The sequence below is a fragment of the Cygnus atratus genome, chromosome 5 (genome assembly GCF_013377495.2).
Source record: "Cygnus atratus isolate AKBS03 ecotype Queensland, Australia chromosome 5, CAtr_DNAZoo_HiC_assembly, whole genome shotgun sequence".
NCBI lineage: Eukaryota > Metazoa > Chordata > Aves > Anseriformes > Anatidae > Cygnus > Cygnus atratus.
Genome location: NC_066366.1, coordinates 40,076,603 through 40,095,176, shown reverse-complemented (window position 1 = coordinate 40,095,176; position 18,574 = coordinate 40,076,603). Strand labels below are relative to the sequence as shown.

Here is an 18,574-nt window from a genome sequence, read left to right as displayed (position 1 = left end):
GAAGAAGGGTCTATAGCTTTGTTACTGTTACTCACTTTTACCTACCAAAGTATAGAAATTTGCTTACTAAAGAGCGTTCTTCCCAGAAAGAAAAGCTTATCTTAAACCAACTAGTGCATCATGGCACAAAGAAAGTTAAGTTGAACTGCTTTAAGAAATGCTGCTTCTCAGGAATTCATGATTTCTCTTACTTCTTAAGTTATGCAGCTATCTAAATAATTTTCAGCTGATTTCAGGTGATGTCCTTGTGTGAATTTTATAACCCAAGGGAGAACACAAGGCTGTTATCAACACTATTGAGTTTTTGTACTGTACTGTCATTTTTACACAGTTTCAGTACAAATCATAAATCTTGCAGGCTTTTTTCTTGAACTGCAGACACATTTTATTAAAGCTCACTGACACTTGCAGGCCTTTCAGCATTAATTTACAGCAAAGCACAGCCCATAGAAGGATCTGCTGTGTTGCATATTGTTATTGGTAGCATCCAATGCCTTTTAACCTGGCATTGCTTCCAGAGCCCTAGAGCTCATGACCACTTCAACACCTGCTCCTTCAGCATCACCTACAGCTACAGCAGCAACCATTGCAGCTTGAGCTCTCTGCCCACCCTTGCCTTGCAAATCTGCTCGTAGCAGACTTTATTTTCTTCAGCAACAGCTTGCCAGGTGCAGGTTTGCAACGAAACTGGTGTTGTGGCTGCTTGTTACCCCAGTCAAAACAAGATAAATGTGTTCTTGTGTCCTGTCTAGTTTTACTGTCTGTAGGGATGGTTTTCACGTTTCTCTCTGTACAGCACCAGGTGATCATTTAGTCATAGCTAGTGAACTGTTGTTTATACTCACTTTGTAATGGTCTCTGATGACGGTGAACGAGGAAGAAGTGTGATTGCAAATTGCAGTTACACTTACAGACTGTGAGATCATGGCAAACCATACTGCTGGCTGCAAAGGTGCAGTGATAATCTCTGGCTAATGTAGCTGACTCCTAAACACTCAGAGCTGATTGCTGAGCAAGCCTAATGGCATGCTTGTGAGCTATGCAAGAGAAAAAAAAAAGAAAAAAAAAAGATTTCTCTTTGTCAAATACAGAGAAAATTAGAGATCTAGAAGAAAAGCAAGTTTGATCAAAATTTACTTTTTTGAGATATATAAAGGTATTATGGTATTACTACTATTTCAAGTTATATAACACAGAAAAGTTATACTAAAAAAATCACACTGTGTGCTGTAAAATAACTTGTGTTGCTTTTACTTGGATTGCTGCGTGAAACATTTTGTTCATTTGTAAAGTGAAATACTCTGCATGCTTTTAAGAGTAATCTGGGAGAGAGGACTGGTTTGTTTTGTTTATTCAAAGCCAAAGTGGCAAAATTTCTTTTCTGCAGAAGAGTTCAAGTTGAGAAGGGTGCTGGATCAGAAGAGTATATTGAGAAAAAGAAAACATTTCAAAAGAGATGTTCAAGTTAAACCTGCTGAGGCAGGTATGCTGCTCAAAGAACAACTTGCAAGTTTTTTTTGTTTTTTTTTTTTTTTTTTAATTCAGTAGAAACTGCCACATCACTGAGGCACAGACTCCATTACTTAAAAAAAAAAAAGTGTCAAGTTTCTTTATAGATGTCTATGTAGGTGAAGAGACTATTGACAGGTGAGGCATGGCTACAGAAAACAAGAGTAGATCACTAAATAATAAATAATAATAATATTAATTAGGACAACAACTTCTACATGATTCTTCCCTTCACACATTTGTCTTTCATGTAGATCTGGTCTTAGAAGGTGTTTATATCTCTGCACCACAATCTTCTAGCAGGTTTTTCATTGGTAACCACACTGAAGCGTAGCACTGGTCTAAAGCCTTGCAAAATCTTTCTATTCTTTCAGCAGTCAGCTTTGGTTGGATTTCTTTGGTAAATCTTTGCTAAGTCTTCTTCATTTCTCAGTCATTTAAACTTACCTCATCTGTCATTCCCTTTGAGAGACTCAGAGTGAAGGTTAGTTACCTCTCCAGACAAAGTAATAACATGGCATTATGGTGTTTTATCTTAAAAACGGTGTGAGAAGTACGAGAGGAATGTCATCACAGCACAGGAGGTATTGAAAGTGGAATCAGTTTGGATGCATTGCTGCAGATTGCCTGAAAAGGGAGCTTTCATGTTCAGAATGTATTGTGCTAAAAAATGAAAATAAGTTTGTTTCTATTAACTGTCAACTCTGTTTGTTCTTAGATCGGAATAACATTGAGGAAAAGGTATTAATCCATATGGTATTTTTAGGGCGTTTGCGCATGGTGCATGAACAATAGGAGGTATCCTTTTGGGCATGGTTCCAGCATCCATGACAGTCAGTGTATAATGAAGGCCTTCATGTGACAGAGTTTTCTTAAACAGCATAGCCCAGGCTGGAACAAAGGATTGGGGCTCGGTTTCACACCAGCTGCACCACACCAGCGCTCTGTGATGGCATCCTGGAGGTGGAGGAAATGATCCATGGCACTAGCCCAGTACCTGGCACTAACCGCAACAACTTTCTGCCTTTTTTGAGGAGCAATTTTCTTACTCCCATGTAATAAAACTCTTTCTAATAACTTTCTTAATGAAAAATTCTGTTACTGATTTCCCTCATAACAATTAACTCCTCCTGAGTGAAGAGAGGCTCGTGACACAACCCAGTTTCAGTGACACACAGAGGTATTTTGTCCTTTGACAGGTAGCTGCCACGCATGTGAGTTTCCTCATGCATCTGTATAATAACACCCTTCACTCCCAAGGTACATCTATGCACCACCACTGTCTGCCAGATGGAAATCCAACTGCCAGGATGTGTATGTATTCATGGTGCTTTTCACTACCTTAGTGGTGCTACAAATACCTCACACTTTGTGCATATAAGACTGTCTCACTCTACTGGTGCAACTATCGACAGTATTCCTGTTACAAAATCATGAATCTTTCATGATTTCCTGCTAGAGGTACTGTAAAGGGAGTAAGAAAAATACACCAAAGGTCAAGATACTAAAAGATGGAATTAAATTAATTATTATGTGCATGTATATTTTTAATGATACCTTTTTCTTTTTAAAGCTAAAAAAATCTGCCTTGAGACTTTCTTGAGAAACAGTAATAATATGTAAGTTTTTTAGTCAGTTAAAAACATTATAAAGCTACTAGCGTAGTTTTTACTTTTGACTTCAGAAAATCAATATGTTTATGAATCCAAATTATTGCAGGCAAAATTTTGCACCTGCACTTATAGTTGCCTGCAGTTCAGTTTATTTAAGTATCTACATCACTGATTGCATCTATAAATTAAAAACATTTAAGTAACCTAAATTACAAGCACAAATAATTGCAGGTGCAAAACCCATGCACAGATAAAATGATCTCTGAAAGTTGGTCCTCTAAATCTCATTGGAAGTTATTCAGTGTATTGTGAACCTAGAGTCCTCCTGGGAGAGTCACTAATCTATATAATGACACTGAAAGCCTCTTAAATCTCATATTTAGCCAGCAGATGGGAAAGAATACATGTAGTCATGTAACTCCCTGGAGATTACACATGTGGATGTTGAAGAGCATAACTTATTCCAGTGAAGTTTAGCATTAACTTGCAATCAAAAATTTCCTTCCTGAGACACATTCTTTCTGATGAAATTAAACTGTTGTACTTTTATTGAGTCACTACTGATCTAAGTAGGACGCATGCTCAGGGCAAGTACAGAAAATTTTGCTAATCTCATGAATTTTCCTTTAATGAGTCATAGCATCAGTTTAACACAGACAAATGCTGTCAGTCTCTTCCAGAAAACCCATCTAGTTATCCTCTCAACTACTTTATTTTATTTTATTGTCAGAAATAGCACAGAGCTACAAAGCCTGTTTTTCTCTGGTATCAAAACTAAAAGTGAATCATTTTCTTGCATTCTTTACCTTCAAGAGATGTAGGTATGGAGCTACTTTAAAACAGTGACTGCTTCCTGTCGTACCAGTTACAGCAGTACTGTTAGCAAAAGGGGGGGAAGTTAAATTCTCTTCTAGTGTTTGAACAACTAAAACTCCTACTGAACAAATGAAGCATTCTGCCAGTTCTGACAATCCAAAATGCAATGAAGAATTTTTCTGTTTCAGAAGCTCTAGGCAAAGCTGTTTTGGCATGTCTGTATCTTATTTCTATTGCAAAAAAAGGGGCAGTTACAGGGAAAGTCTTTTGGAGAAGAAAATGCTGTCAGTCATAAGAAATGAGACATGTAGACCCATTCTGCAGCCCAGCAATTTAGTAAGAACCTAGACCATCTGCCAGTGATAATAACGCTTCCCTTTGCATCGATTTCAACGGGAATTGCATCAAACAGACCATGGGTAAAATTGATCTTTCATTCATGGGTGATGGGGGCCAGAATGCAAAAGTGTTAAGAAAGAAGAGGCAAAGGTGACACCAAGCCCTGCAGGGTGCACTTTGCTGCTCCTGCTGCTGGGGGACTGCAGAAGCAGCAGCGAGCAGTGCTTGTTGCAGCTGGCAGGGTCCTGCCTCTCCACCCCGCAGCAGTTGCCATCATCCCATATGGCCCAATTCCTCCCTTGGCAGCAGTGGTCAGTCCAGCTTTACAGCCCCAGGTACTTGCATTGCACTCTCCCCAGCAAAATGTGTCCCACAAGCAGCTGCTGCCTGCTTTGCCTACACAGACAGCTACTCCAGCATCAGGCCACCAGGCTCCGCTGCTGATGGGTGCTGGTAAATGGCTATACCAGCTGAGGACTCAGCCTAGAGGCATGCCAGGGTGTTGGTGTCTGAATGACTGACCTACTCTGAACAGCTTATGACAATCACTTCTTTAATTAAGCACATTTTCAATTAGTTGTTGTATCTGAAATAGATTTGAGTTTAAAAATTTAAAAATCCAGTTAAATTTAACTTAAGTGCATCTACTTGAGCAATACAGGGTAATAATGTACACTTAATTTATAATCATATTCAGAACAAAAAGTCAGAAGATTTTCTTTTTTTTCTTTTTTCTTTTTTTTTTTTTTTTCCACACACGGAAAACTGTTGAGGCTTTGTTGTCCATTACAATGCACAGCTTTAACTTCAAACTTCACCTTCCTAGGTGTTTCTTTTTTTAAATGCTTAGGTATAGTGAAACCCAGAAAGAATGAAGGGATAAGTAGTATAGAGGGCAATCATTTGAATAGTGAGAAATTCTAACAAAGATCCCTTTTTTTTACTCCCACTTTTTGCTGCCATAGACATGAGAAAGGAAGGGGAAGGTATCGTCTTTCCCTCTCTTGAGGGATTTATATTTAGGTGTGTCCTGTAACTCATTTAAATTCAGAGTGCAGACTAGAAAGCCAAAAATTAGCAAGGATTTTGAACAAGAAATTGAGAGGTGATTAAAAATCATGGAAGAAAGACTCATTTCTCAGTAAGAATAACAAAGTCACATGGATGATGGATCATAATAACTTCATAATCTGACCCACATGCAGTAAATATGGTGATGACTGTCGTTTTAAATAAGTGAGGTAGGTTGATGCTGACTATTAATCCATCTCTTAGCCAGTCTGGTTGTTTCTGAGCCAGCTCCTCCACTGTTTAGTATTTTTCTGAAGTATCTTAAGAGTACCTTTCACTGTTGGTCTCTTCCTTTTTAGCCAGTCACTTTTCATACTCTATGTTGCCTTAACTTATTTGAGGGATTTCTTTCCTGAGTCAGTGTACTTCTAGTATCCTTATAGCTGGACTTTTGGTCTTCTTTTAGCATATAGTATAACATTAGTGTTACTGCAGCCCCACAGTAGCATATAATTCTGTATTACTTTTACTTGCTGTGAAAAAAAAAAAATCTTTTCCTTAATTTCCATGTGTTGTAGCCAATGGTGATCTAGATAAATGAGAGCTCAGTGAAAAAAAAAAATAAATATGACGTGAAAATAAGTACCTTGTATTTAGTGCTGATGTCTAAAATGGCAGGTATCTGTATAAGAGGCAAAGAATAGATACAGAAATATATTAGCATAATAGAAATTCAGAAGCTAACTTGGATAAGTATGTCATTAATAGCTTTCTCTGAGGTTCCTGTAGTGACATGTGTTTAACATTTGCAGTAGGATAATATACAAAACATACTTCACAAGGAAAAAAAAAAATGATTTTTGGATAGTAACAGAGTGTTGAAACCTGGTTTTCTATGAATGTTTCCAACCTTTAATATCTTTTCAGGTATGCCCAGCTCCGTGCCTATTCCTGCTGAATGACACCCAGATTTCCCTATAGCATACCTCTTCAGATGGGCAAATGGCTGTAGGCACAGTGATTAGGATGAACTACATGTGTGACAATTGGCTAGTGGGTTGCTGCTCTCAAAATAAATAGCTAAATTGTTTGTCCATTTTTCTCAGCAGGAAGTAGTAATTTGTGTCTGTTTTCACTAAGCACTTGATAGTTTTCCTCTAACTTCTGGGAATTTAAAATCTTTGAAATCTCCAGCTAGGTCATCATAAAGATTACTTCACACTAGTAGCATATATTAAAGTCATATTGCCCTGTTTTCAGTTGTTTTACCTTCTGATAGTAATAAATTCACAACATGTTACATACCACGCGTATCTTTTCCTTGGTGTAAATAAAATTTTAAGCAAATTTTGTTACATTCAGGTATGTGTTCTGATTTTTTGTTTTGTTTTGTGTTTTTTTTTCCTTTGTTTTTTTTTTAAGAATACCCAGCCTTCTGCCAAGCATGTCTTCAAAATTCCTTCCCTTTGTTGAAAGAAAAATTCTTGTAAAAACAGAAAGTTGTGCATTCTGTTTAATATAACTGACATGATCATGAAACCCAGGTCTTCTATTTGTACTTGGGATAATGCAGAGGTAATGAAAGTAGAATTGGACCTAAGAGGTATTTTTTTTCAATTATAAAACAATGTGGGTAAGGGACTTAGATTTGACAGCAACAGGAGAAAAGCAATATTGTGTTCATGCCTTCAATCAGCTTTATTAGATCCTTAAAGGGAAAATTATGTGAAAGAGAGGAAGAAAACAACAAACTAAGCAAGATCCCAATTTCAGCATAATTTGGAGAAAATAACTGATTTAGGCTGGTCGTCTTGCCAGGCTGAATGACTCAAGGCTTCCAAACAAGAAATGGAAACCAGAAGGATAGCAAAAGCCTGAAAGAACAAATTGAGAAGATATGATTGACTGTAATGTTTCAAAATCAACTGCTGCAAAGATGAGTTTGGGCTGTTGCCCAGAATACAATTGAATGGTGATGTTCATTTAGACCCTTACTGCTGAAACAAAATAAGATGTAGCTGTGTTAGCTGTGTTTCTGTTAGAGATTTACTTGTTCTTTCCAATGTTTCTAGCTAGGGATATGATGTCACGTCCTCTCCCTTCTATCACATGCTGCAGTGATTGCTGCTGCTGTTCCATAATTTTGCTGAACACCAGTTTTCTGTAGGAAGGCCTGAATCCAGGTGACAATATCTTTCAAATGTGAAATGTCATCACCATTCATTAGCTGACTGAAAAATTTTACACGCTGTGTGCAAGTAGGCTAACTCGGTGTTATTGACCGAGGAAAAAAGAAGTATAAATCTTTGTGTGTAGTATGTACTTTCTGGCTGACATGAGAACCATTTAAGTTTCTGTTATCATCATGTTAGTTTTGAAAAATAAATAAATAGCTAATTCTGCAAAATTTCAAATAAATAAATCCTTAATGGGCATGATTTTTAAAGCATTATTTGGAAAAGTTGAGGGCAGCTGCTCCACCTCAGGAAGAGAAGTTTCTATTTGAATTTGTGCTTAATGCAAAAATTTATTCAGTTGACAAGATGTGGTGATGAGATTGTGTTCTAGTTGCTTATTTCTTTCACCTCAGTAACTTTGCTTTCTAACCTTTTCTTCAGCTTCTATTTCAAGTGAGGTAAAAAAAAAAAAAGCCATATTTCATAATTAAATACTGAACTAGTCCTTACCATGTTTACTGAATTACATATTGCATATACATATGTATATCCTCAAAGTTTTCATGTGTTTTTAGATTTCTAAACTTAATGTGTTCCATAGGAATAGATCTTAACTCCTTCCTGTCTGTTTTTCATGGTGAAATATGCCTCCACAGAAGAAAAGAGAAGTAAAGCAATGAAACCCAGTTGTAGGGTCATGAATATAGCTGCTGAGCTCTGCACATTCTCCTCACTCACAGTAGAGGTTCTTCCAAGAGAACGTTGTTGTGCTGGCCTTGCAGCAGGTCGGCTTCACATAATATGCACAGTGATATCACTGCACATGTATCTTTGGGTCAGAGTGGCTAACCTGGTGAGGGCTTTAAACCAGGAAAAACAGGTGAGGGTGAGAGCTACCAGCAGACTTGTGACAGAGTGATGGATGGGGCTGACAAGCAAAGGGCCTGTGGTGATGGGAACGAAAGGGAACACAAAATCAACAGATCGGGGTTTAAGCTATTACCTCAAGCAAACTCAAGCATTTTCATTTAAGCAAGGAAATACCTGCAAGGCACCATTATGAGCATGAATAAATAGCACAAACACTGACCCTTTCTGGGAAATCAGCATGCCAGGTTCTCTGAAGTGCTTGCTCTCTCAAGCATTAGGAAGAGTGCTGCCAGCAGGTGGAGTGAGGTGATCCTTCACCTCCACTCAGCTGTGGTGAGGTTGCACCTGGAGTACTCTGCCCAGTTCTGGGCTTCCCAATACATGAAGAGACATGAATCTACTGGAGAGAGTCTAGTAAGGGCCTCAGAGATGATTATGGGACTGGAGCGTCTTTTATATAAGGAAAGGCTGAGAGAGTTGGGACTGATAAGCCTGGAGAAGAGGAGGCTCGGGGGGATCCCATCAATATGTCTAAATACCTGAAGAGAGGGTGCAAAGAAGATGGAGCTAGGCTTTTTTCAGTAGTGCCCAGTAGCAGGACAAGAGGCAGTGAGCACAAAGTGGAACACAGTAGGTTCTGTCTAACATCAAGCAGGATTTCTTTACTGTGAAGGTGATGGAGTACTGGCACAGGTTGCCCACAGAGGTTGTGGAGTCTCCTTAGAGATATTCAAAACCCGACTACACATGGTCCTGGGCAACCTGCTCTAGGGAGCCCTGCTTGAGCAGGGGGCTGGACCAGATGACCTCCATAGGTCTCTGCCAACCTCAATCATTCTGTGACTCTGAGATTCAGGAGCAATGGATAATTGTTTGTTGTATTTTCAGTTCCCATTTCTCTAGAATTTTCAAACAACCCACAGCCTAGCCTGCTGATCATCTGAATTGCTGCTATTTCAACACCCAGATATGATAGAATGTTGTTATTTTTAGACACAATTATCTGCCCTCAAGACTGCTGAAATGGCAGATCTGTTGCTCTATTCCTGCTATATGCTTCCGCTCCACATTTTCTCTGAGACCTTCAGAGACCGCGGGAATGTTACTATGTTTATATATTCAATAACTGCATATATTTCAATATATATGAAGGCTACACTGAAAAATCAACCTGTTGTGCTGTCTAGGTAATGGCGCAGTGGGATTCTAGAACTAACAGAGTTGTTACACTGCATATTCCTCTGCTTATTCATCTTCTAGTAATGAGAAAATCTGGATTAAGTTCAGGTCTCGCTTCTCTGTAGTGAGAGCTACACTTGTGAGTAGAGCAGTGGAGTATGTTTCATTTTCCATTTCCAATCATGCTGGAGTACTAGAAATTCTAAACAGGATGCCTGTTGTAGATACTCTTACAGAGTTTTAGATTGAGCTGAAAAGAAGAAAGTGTTTATAGGGATCTGTGTTCTTGTTGCTGATCCTACTTGGACCTCAATTTCAGTTTGAACTCACATTAAACTGTATGAATCACTTGCATAAAGTTATTCAACATTTCAATAGCTTGCTGAATCAGCAAGAGTAAATTGAATATGTATGAACTGTTAAAAATTAAGCATGTATCCACTATATCTATATCACTATATCAATATCTGTGGATATGTATATCTATCTGTATGGTTATATCTACATCTGTAGGGGTACATATAGGTATAGATATATGTACATAGTTAAGTATCTATATATATTTACGTTCCTAAGTTGAGGCTTGGGGGAAATTCAAACATCTAACTCCTTGACTGAATTCCTGAAATCTCTTATCCAAGGGCTTTCAGTATTTTGTCATGAAACCATCATTGTATAGAATGTTCAACATTTCTTTTCATCATGGACTGGAATCTGTACCTTGCTCACTTCAGAGGAAGGATAAGTGATATTCCCACTCTGGAAAGTCTTAAAAAGCCTAAATATTTTATTTACATTGGAGCAGCTTAGGAAGAGGACTTGAAAGAAATGTTAGAAGAAAGGTGAAAAAGATGATAGAGCATTTGTGTTTTTTTATTGTCGGGTGGGGAGTGTGAATTTAATCGGTTTCTTCTGATGTGCACAGGACAACTATCGGAGATTCTGTTGTGCTTACTCTTCTACACCCTGTAAAAGTATTCCACATAATAGGCTGTTTTATAAAAGTGAATCTCAACCTTTAAATATTTCAAAAGGATGCAAAAACTTTGCTTTAAGAAGTGATTTTGTCTATAGACAGTTTCCTTCTTACAGGGAAGAAGAATATGAGCTCTGAAGATGATAAGTTTTAAGATATACCCGTGTTGGCTGGCAAGGTACCTTATTGCTCATTGCATTAGACATCATTCTGAGCTAAGCACTACCTAGGCAATGTGGAGGCCTAGCAGACAGGAACTACATCTGCTCTTACCTCAGCTGGGGTTCTTGAGAGCTACCTGATGTTTAGAACATTCCCAAGACCCAACCTTATGTGTCCACACTGGTCTTGTAAGCAGAACTCAGGCTGCCTTCAAATACCATGTGTCCTTGTAGCAAGACATAAAATTATATTAAAGTATTATATATTATTATATATAAAATATTTATATGTAATTATATATATACGACATTTATATATTATATATAAATCTAGATACTGCGATGCAAAGTGCCACAACAAGTTGATCTTTAGCTTCAGCCCAACTCCAAAAGACTGCAGCTATTATAAACTGAATGAGTACGTCAGCAAGATACTGCCTGAATGTTTTTTCCAAGACAAATTACATGTATTCTGTTATGTCTCTGTGAAGAGCTAACTTGTGTTTAAAATTAAGTTGTCAAACAAAGGTTATTTCATGTATTTTCAAGCATATGTAAAACTAAACTAAATTTCAAAAGATGCGTTAACCTAGTATCTGAGGTGAGCATGCAGGTTTTGTATGTAACTTACTGGTCGCAGTTTTGTTTCCCAAAACAGTATGTCATGACTTCAATTTTAAATATCATTGCAATGTCAAGAAAATTAATAAAATTTACATTTAATACATTTAATACAAATAATACTTCCTTTTCATTTTCAAAATTTTTCTTCTTTTTTCAGTATAATTACTTGTCTACTCAGGAAAAATAGGTAGAACATTATTTAACAGGCAAGCAAGCAAAGAGCATGGCTATTATTTTTATGCTTAGAAATGTTAAAATGTTAGTTGCTTTACGTAAAAGTGAAAATAGAATTGGCAGTACGGCAATGATCTGTTGTTTATCCATACAAAATCTTTTCCTTTTTTTCTTCAATAGATTGCTTGGCTTCTACAAAGGAATATTCCCTCCTATCTTAGCTGAGACACCCAAAAGGGCGGTGAAGGTAAAAATAATAATAATAATAAAAAAATAAACATGCTTCCCCTTTTAAAATATGAGTAGAGAGAGTGTCAGCTCTAAAATATTTTATTTCTCCTACACTGATTCTCCGAAGCATTAGATTCTTAAGCTTTGGCAGATTGATTCTCTGATTTTTACAAGGAGGAAACTTTCCTGTTGAATAGCACAATAAAAACTGTTCTTGGTTAAGAAGTGTAGTATAAGGCTTTAAAATGCTAGGCTATTTTTGCTAGGCTATAAATATATAAACTGTTACTGAAAAACAAATTGTAATTACAGATTGCAATTAAACTTTGCAATAAGCAATGTTTATAACAGAGTACTAGAATTGATATTTTAGCGTCATAATTACCTCTAATGTAGACATTTTGTTTTATTGGAAATGCCTGCCAATTTACAAAACAACTAATACTCAGAATAGCGTAATAAATGAAGCCTTTAAAGAAGCCACTCCTAGTAAGCACTTACTAAGTAACCTGAAGTAGTATATCTGTAGGTTTGAAGTGCTGTCTGGAGTTTTCTTGTACTCAAAGAGCACTGCTCCATACTCTTGCTTTCTTACAGATTGAATATGTTAGTGGGTACAACTTTCTAGCATGCAAAGAATTTTTTGTTCCAGGTCTCTTACACTTGAAATGGATGCTAGCCTATAACAGTGTATTTAACATCAAATGTTGATCTGATTTTATTATCCTCTATTTCAACTTCTGGAACATTATTTTAGTAACACTCCTAGGCAAAGAATATCAATACACCAATTTTTTCAATTATGAAATGCAACCCTTTTTTTTAGTGCTACTAAATAAGCATTTCATCTTACAGTTCTAAATCTGTCAAAGCATCCATGGTGTTATGAATGTTATGTCTTACTTCAGAACTTTGAAGTTTTCTATAGTTGCAATAAATGTGTCTCAAAGCAGTTACTGTACAGAATGTCTTGATTTTCCTTTCTTTCTTTCTTTCTTTTTTTTTTTTTCCTTTGGTGTCTTTCTAAAAAGGCTGCATATGATCTTGGGCCTCAGCCTGCAATTAATCATTCATGTTCCAGTTCCTTTACAGAGGAATAATATTTGTATTAAGTGCCAGGATGTGACCTTGTAATAGAATCCTAAAGGAGTTCTGCTAATGTCATCTTCTTGTTTGCATTAGCATTTTAGATGCCAACGATGTGTGTCACCTATCTCAAAATTATTTAATACAACTAAGCAAACTGAAGTTCTATTTAATAGCAAAATGGCAGTGAAGAATAAATGGATGATATTTGAAAGCTTCCTAATGACTTGGTCTCTTCAGACTGTAATGTTGTCTTTGTCTCTTTATTGCATTTCAGTTGGAACAGCTCCAAGTCCATCTGATCATGCATTTTAGACTCCAGCATATTTGTAGTTAAAATACAACCCCAACTTTGATTTCTCTCCTACCATCCTGAGTCATTCAAAAATCATGAGTCACTTTCTCTTACTCATATTGATTAAGTTAGCTTAAACCCCACAATATTCAACATGATTGTTGAATCATAAAAACATTTAAGTTGAGAGAGATCTCTGTGGGTCATCTGGTGAACCTCCTGCCCAAAGCATGGCTGACTTCAGGTTAGAGTATGTTGCTCAGGTACCTTGTCTAGCTGAGTTCTGAAAATCTGCAAGGATGAAGAGTCTGTAGCCTCTCTGTGCTCCTAATCTAGTGCTTAATTGCTCTTACTGTGAAGAATTTTGCCATATATCCGATCCAAATTTCCTCTGTTGCAACTTTGCCTGTTGCCTCTTGTGCTTTTGTTGTGGACCTCTGAGAAGTTTCTGACTTTGTCTTCTCTATAACCCTGCTTTGTATGGTGGAAGGCAGGAATTAGACCCCCTTAGCCTTCATATCTTCAGGATAAACAAATTCATTTCTCTCAGCCTTCTTTTGTACATCATAAGCTCACAACTTCTTAAATGTTTTACTGGTGCTCCCTTAGTGGGATGCTTTCTACCTAATTCTTGAACATTTACGTGAGGGCCCAGTATTTTTTCTGAAACCTTGAGAATCAGATTTAAATGCTAAACATGCTTTTAAATAAATCAATGAATTCTTTAATTCTTTACACTTTTATTTTAAATTTTATGGTGTTCCAAAGACACCAACAGGACTTCAAGTTATCTTGAGATATCAGCCATGTTTTACATTCCAATGGTTCAGTAGATAGGGCAGATAGGGCATTATAGATAGGGCATTATAGATAGGGCATTATAGATAGGGCATTATAGGGCATTATTTCAGATAGGGCATTATAGTTAAGTGATTTTAAGTTCCTGGATACTGAAGCTATTTAATGTCAGGTGTTATCTGCCAGCACAATTTCTAACATCCAAAGTGGAGTTTGAATCTATACTTTGTCCTGAAGAGAATTCAGCTTGGCTAAAATTTCCATTAACCTTCTTTGGATATGAATGTGAAACAACAGTGGAAAGTCACTGCTTTCTTTGGTTGTTCTCCACCTTTTATTCTTCTAATGGTTTTCCTCATTTAACAGGCCCAAATATGTGTCTTGTCTGCTGCCAACCTGACTAGTGAGATTTAGGGTCATGGAGAACTACATCAACGACTATGGCTTTGAGGTCTGAGGAAAAAAAAAGTAGAGAGGCAATTTCTCAGCCTTGGTTTGTACTGAACATTTTGGAATACTGGAATACTGTATTTACGTGGCATGGTTATTTGCTAATGAATATAAATCTGATAAAATGAAGTTACTTAGCCACAGTTATTCAGCTTAAATGCTAAGTGTTGAAGATACAGGTTCGCTTTTAGACAAGTAGGTTCTCATGTCTATCTTGCTTTTTTTTTATATATATTTTTTTCTTTATTTCCCTTCTAAAAAAAAGAAAGCTGGTATTTCTGGAAGACGAAAAGTCAAAGTTTATAACTTTATGTTAGATTGAACTTGGAGGAAAGAAGTGATGATGCCAATACAATGGTTAACAGATGAACTTTTGGGGCAAATTCGTATTGTTCATGCATTCCCAGACATCTTGTTTCAAGCATATATTTTTACCTTAGAGTTATTGAGACATCTGGTAAGTAGTCTGACTGTTCTCTGTGTATTAAAGTGTATCTTTGCCAGATGGACAATATTGGTTATTCTATAAACAAAAGCATGTTTTAAATGCGTTTATTGTGGGATTTTTTTGCACAAAGCTGTTAACTTAATACAACTACAGAGAAAAAGACAAATTACTCTGTTTTTAAAAACAACTTGGGTATACATATATAATATAAACCCATATGATATAGCTGGATACTTTTGGCAAAATTGTATGTATACTGGCCACTCGTATACCCAGCAACATTTATATTGATCCTTTTATTTATCTATTTTCTTTAAAAAAAATATATGAGGCGTAGTTACTATTATGTCATTATTTTATTTATGACTCTAGGAAACTATTGATTTTTAAGGTAAAAATTTTAAGACCAAAAAATTGCTAGGTAATGTATTTCTGCCTTTATTACAACCATTTTACAGATCTGTGACACTATGGAAAACATTAAGGAATACCAGAAATTCCATTAAAGGTTAGGAAGGTAACAATGAGTAGAAAGGTGCTGAGCAGAGAATAAAGCAAACTTTACCACAATAAGAAACTAATTTCATTTAGAGAAGTAACTCACCTACCTACAATTGACACTTTCCAAAGATTTCCTTTTACTTATAAGTAAAAATAACACTGAAAATTATTACACATTATGGAAGAAGGAATACTTCATTATATTTTACTTATCCAAGATAGACCTACAGTCTAAGTAACACTTCTATCTTTTATCATTGTTGCCAAGGCCAGTACAATGATTTTAAACATATTTGCAAGATGTTTGCAAGATTTGTGTTCAATCTGTACACTGGGCAATTACAATCTAGGCTCTGGTTCTAGGGCCTTTTCTGCAAAATTTTACATAATACCTATTGATAATAAAAAAGTATATATCCGCTGACCAGAGTATTGGTCCTTCAAGTTTCAGGATTTAACATCTTAATTTTACATTATGGAAGTATAATACACATTCCCCCCTTTTGTAAATATGGCGTTGTTATCAATTCATTAACATCTATTTCTATGCTGGTTTTGGCAAGATTCTAATGACTTTCCAGATGAACCAGGTCTTGACTGAAGAACATTGTTGAACTAGCCATAGGACAGGGTTCTAAACAAGTTAAAATGTCAATTTAGTGCTCATTCTATTTCCTTTGATTTATGGAAAGGATGTTTTCTTCTGATAGGTTTGTGATAACTGAGCCTGAGGGACTGAGGATGTCTTCTTTGGATGAGACCCAGCATAGGTCTTTCTGATTTGCCCAAAAAATCTATTCCCTTATGTTTCTTAACATTCCCACATCTCTGTTGGCCTCATTTCCTATTGCCTTTTTCTCATGGTGAAACAGTATGTCACATTCACGGCTAGTTGATATGTCAGTGTTCATAGTCTCATACATGGGAGTGAAATACACAGACTTTCAGTGGATCCCACCTTCATTGGAATCAGCTTGCTCTAAACTAAGTGTTACAGGTTAGCTTTGGAAAGTAGCCAAGAAGGTAAGAGATTTTAGTTATTTATTTTTGCTATATAGGGATGTGACAGCTCTTGCTCCAGTAAATATCCACCTGTGTTTATGCAGTCTTGGTGAAGCTGTGACAGCTTTTTGTTGTTCAGTCATGTAATACTGGACATGCCATGTAAAAGCCACTTTCCTTTTGCACACAAAACAGTGAATACTTGATAGATAGACAGGACTGACAAAGAGTGAGCTTTAGTTCCAGGCCTCATAGTGTTCCTTCCGTGAAAATTGCATGAAATAACACTTCCAGTATCTTTAGTTTTCCCTGGAACTCAAATATCTACTCTTTATAACCCACAAGATTTTCTGCTATCCTCATTCCTCATGCTCTAGCCTCTTTTTCAGTGCCCTCAGAACTATCTTATGTGCCATCAGCCTGAAGTGCTTTTTCAGTGGCCTCAGCAACATATTTGATATATGTTATTGATATGAATTAGAAACAAGACGGGCTTCAGGGAGTGTTGCTGTTCATGGCAGCACTGGACTAGAGAGGGTCTCTTAGGTTAACAAGTCTAGTCCCCTGCTGCTCCATGTTTACCTTTCAGAAATCTATCAAACTCTCTCTAACAAGTGATTAAGAACCCTCCCATTGGAAGATTGTTTTAGGACCCCACTTCTTTGCCTGTGAGAAAGTTTCACCTTATGTCAAGCCACAATCCATTTATGAGTAGTTTATACCCATTTGTACCCACTTTTTTGTTACATCTCTCTCTCCTTTCCTTGTTTTTCATTCCCTTGCAGCCTCCTTTTTGCTAGACTAAACATGACAAGCATTTTTTTTCTTTCAGTCTTCATTCTTAAAAAAAAACACCTTAAGTTCTCCTTAGGATCCTGGCAACCGTGTTTTCAATATGCTGTAGTCTGAGTTCATATTTTTTGAACAAGGGTGGCCAGGACTGTATTTGAGAGGACACCTTATAATTTATAAAATATCACAAACACACTTTCTTTTGAAAATACCTTGACTGATGCATCTTAGAGTTTGTGCCTACAGAACAGGAAGTCAGTTGTGAAAGTCTCTCTGCATAAGTCAATGGGAAGCTTGTTACTGACTTCAGTGCAGTCAGGATTATTCTCAACAATCTTCTTGGAAGAACAAAATTATTAATTTATTCTGCTTCGGTTTTGAGAAGATGTCACAAAAAAAAAGTATTCTGAAAATTAATGGTGTTGACAGTGAAAAACTACAAAAATCTACAGACTTTCTTCAAAATCTGCAGTTACATTTTTCTCATGAGAAATGTGAAGATGATTGCAATATATTAAATATGAGGGTGACTTCTGGTGGCAAATAATAGTATCTGCTACTACACTACTACATTTATACAAGTGTATGAAAATTAGATGTTAGAGGAAAAATAATAAATTGGAAACAAGAACTGTATGTTGTAAGTGAACTCTTACATAAAACCTTAATTGCATTTATGCTGCTGTTGTGCACGATATACTAATAAAATCAGTTCTGAAGCCTAATAGTCTACTATTGCACATCAAACACTGCTACAGAGAGCATGAAAAAAAAAGTAGTGTATGTTTTTTTGCAGAACTTCATGTGGCTACTCAAGATATGAGGTAGTGGAACATCCCTGTAGTTTGGTTTTACTAACTTGCATAATTAACTCATAATTTTTTTCCCATGCAATTTCAATCTAACTTTTCTTTACAGTTTTTCACCTTTGAACAATACAAGAAGCTACTAGCATATGCATCATTACCATCAGGACTGGTATGTATGGATACAACACTTCATGTTCTGATTTAATATTTATATTCTGAACAGTCCCATCTGTTTCTTCCCATATTAGAAGAAGCCCCAAAAATAAGGGGGTCTGGTCAACCAAATCACAGTTTCTCAGAACAGACTTGTCCCTTTGAAACACTGATAACATAATCTGCCAAAATGATAGTTACATTAATTTTTATATCAAATGCCTTAATAATAATGTCATAAATAAATGTCTTAACGTTGTTAAAGTGTTATTGACAGTCACCATAGAAGAGTCTGTATGCAGCTTGTCATTTTTCAGTCTTGCAAAATAAAATGTTGAACATTGTCAATATTTTTTTATTCATGCGATAGTATCTCTTCCTTAGATGTAAATAGAGAGGCTATTCTCCAGAATGTGGAAAGAACTCAAAAGAAAGAACATAAGAGTCCTATGGTACACCATCACCTTTTTTGGAATAAAATATGCTGGAAACTTGTAAACATGCCACAGCTGACCAAAAGCTGCTCCAATTCATCTAGCAGATGCAGCAGCCACCAGACT

General features: G+C 36.5%; 1 protein-coding gene across 1 annotated transcript in view; it reads left to right on the top strand.

The window, feature by feature from the left end:
- Positions 1–18,574, top strand: part of SLC25A21 (solute carrier family 25 member 21) — a 253,826-nt gene that overhangs the window by 212,830 nt on the left and 22,422 nt on the right. Inside the window, exons 5-6 of the mRNA XM_035539338.2 lie at positions 11,630–11,696; positions 17,971–18,030. Coding sequence (XP_035395231.2) covers positions 11,630–11,696; positions 17,971–18,030 — 127 coding nt within the window. The remainder of the gene's footprint in view (positions 1–11,629; positions 11,697–17,970; positions 18,031–18,574) is intronic.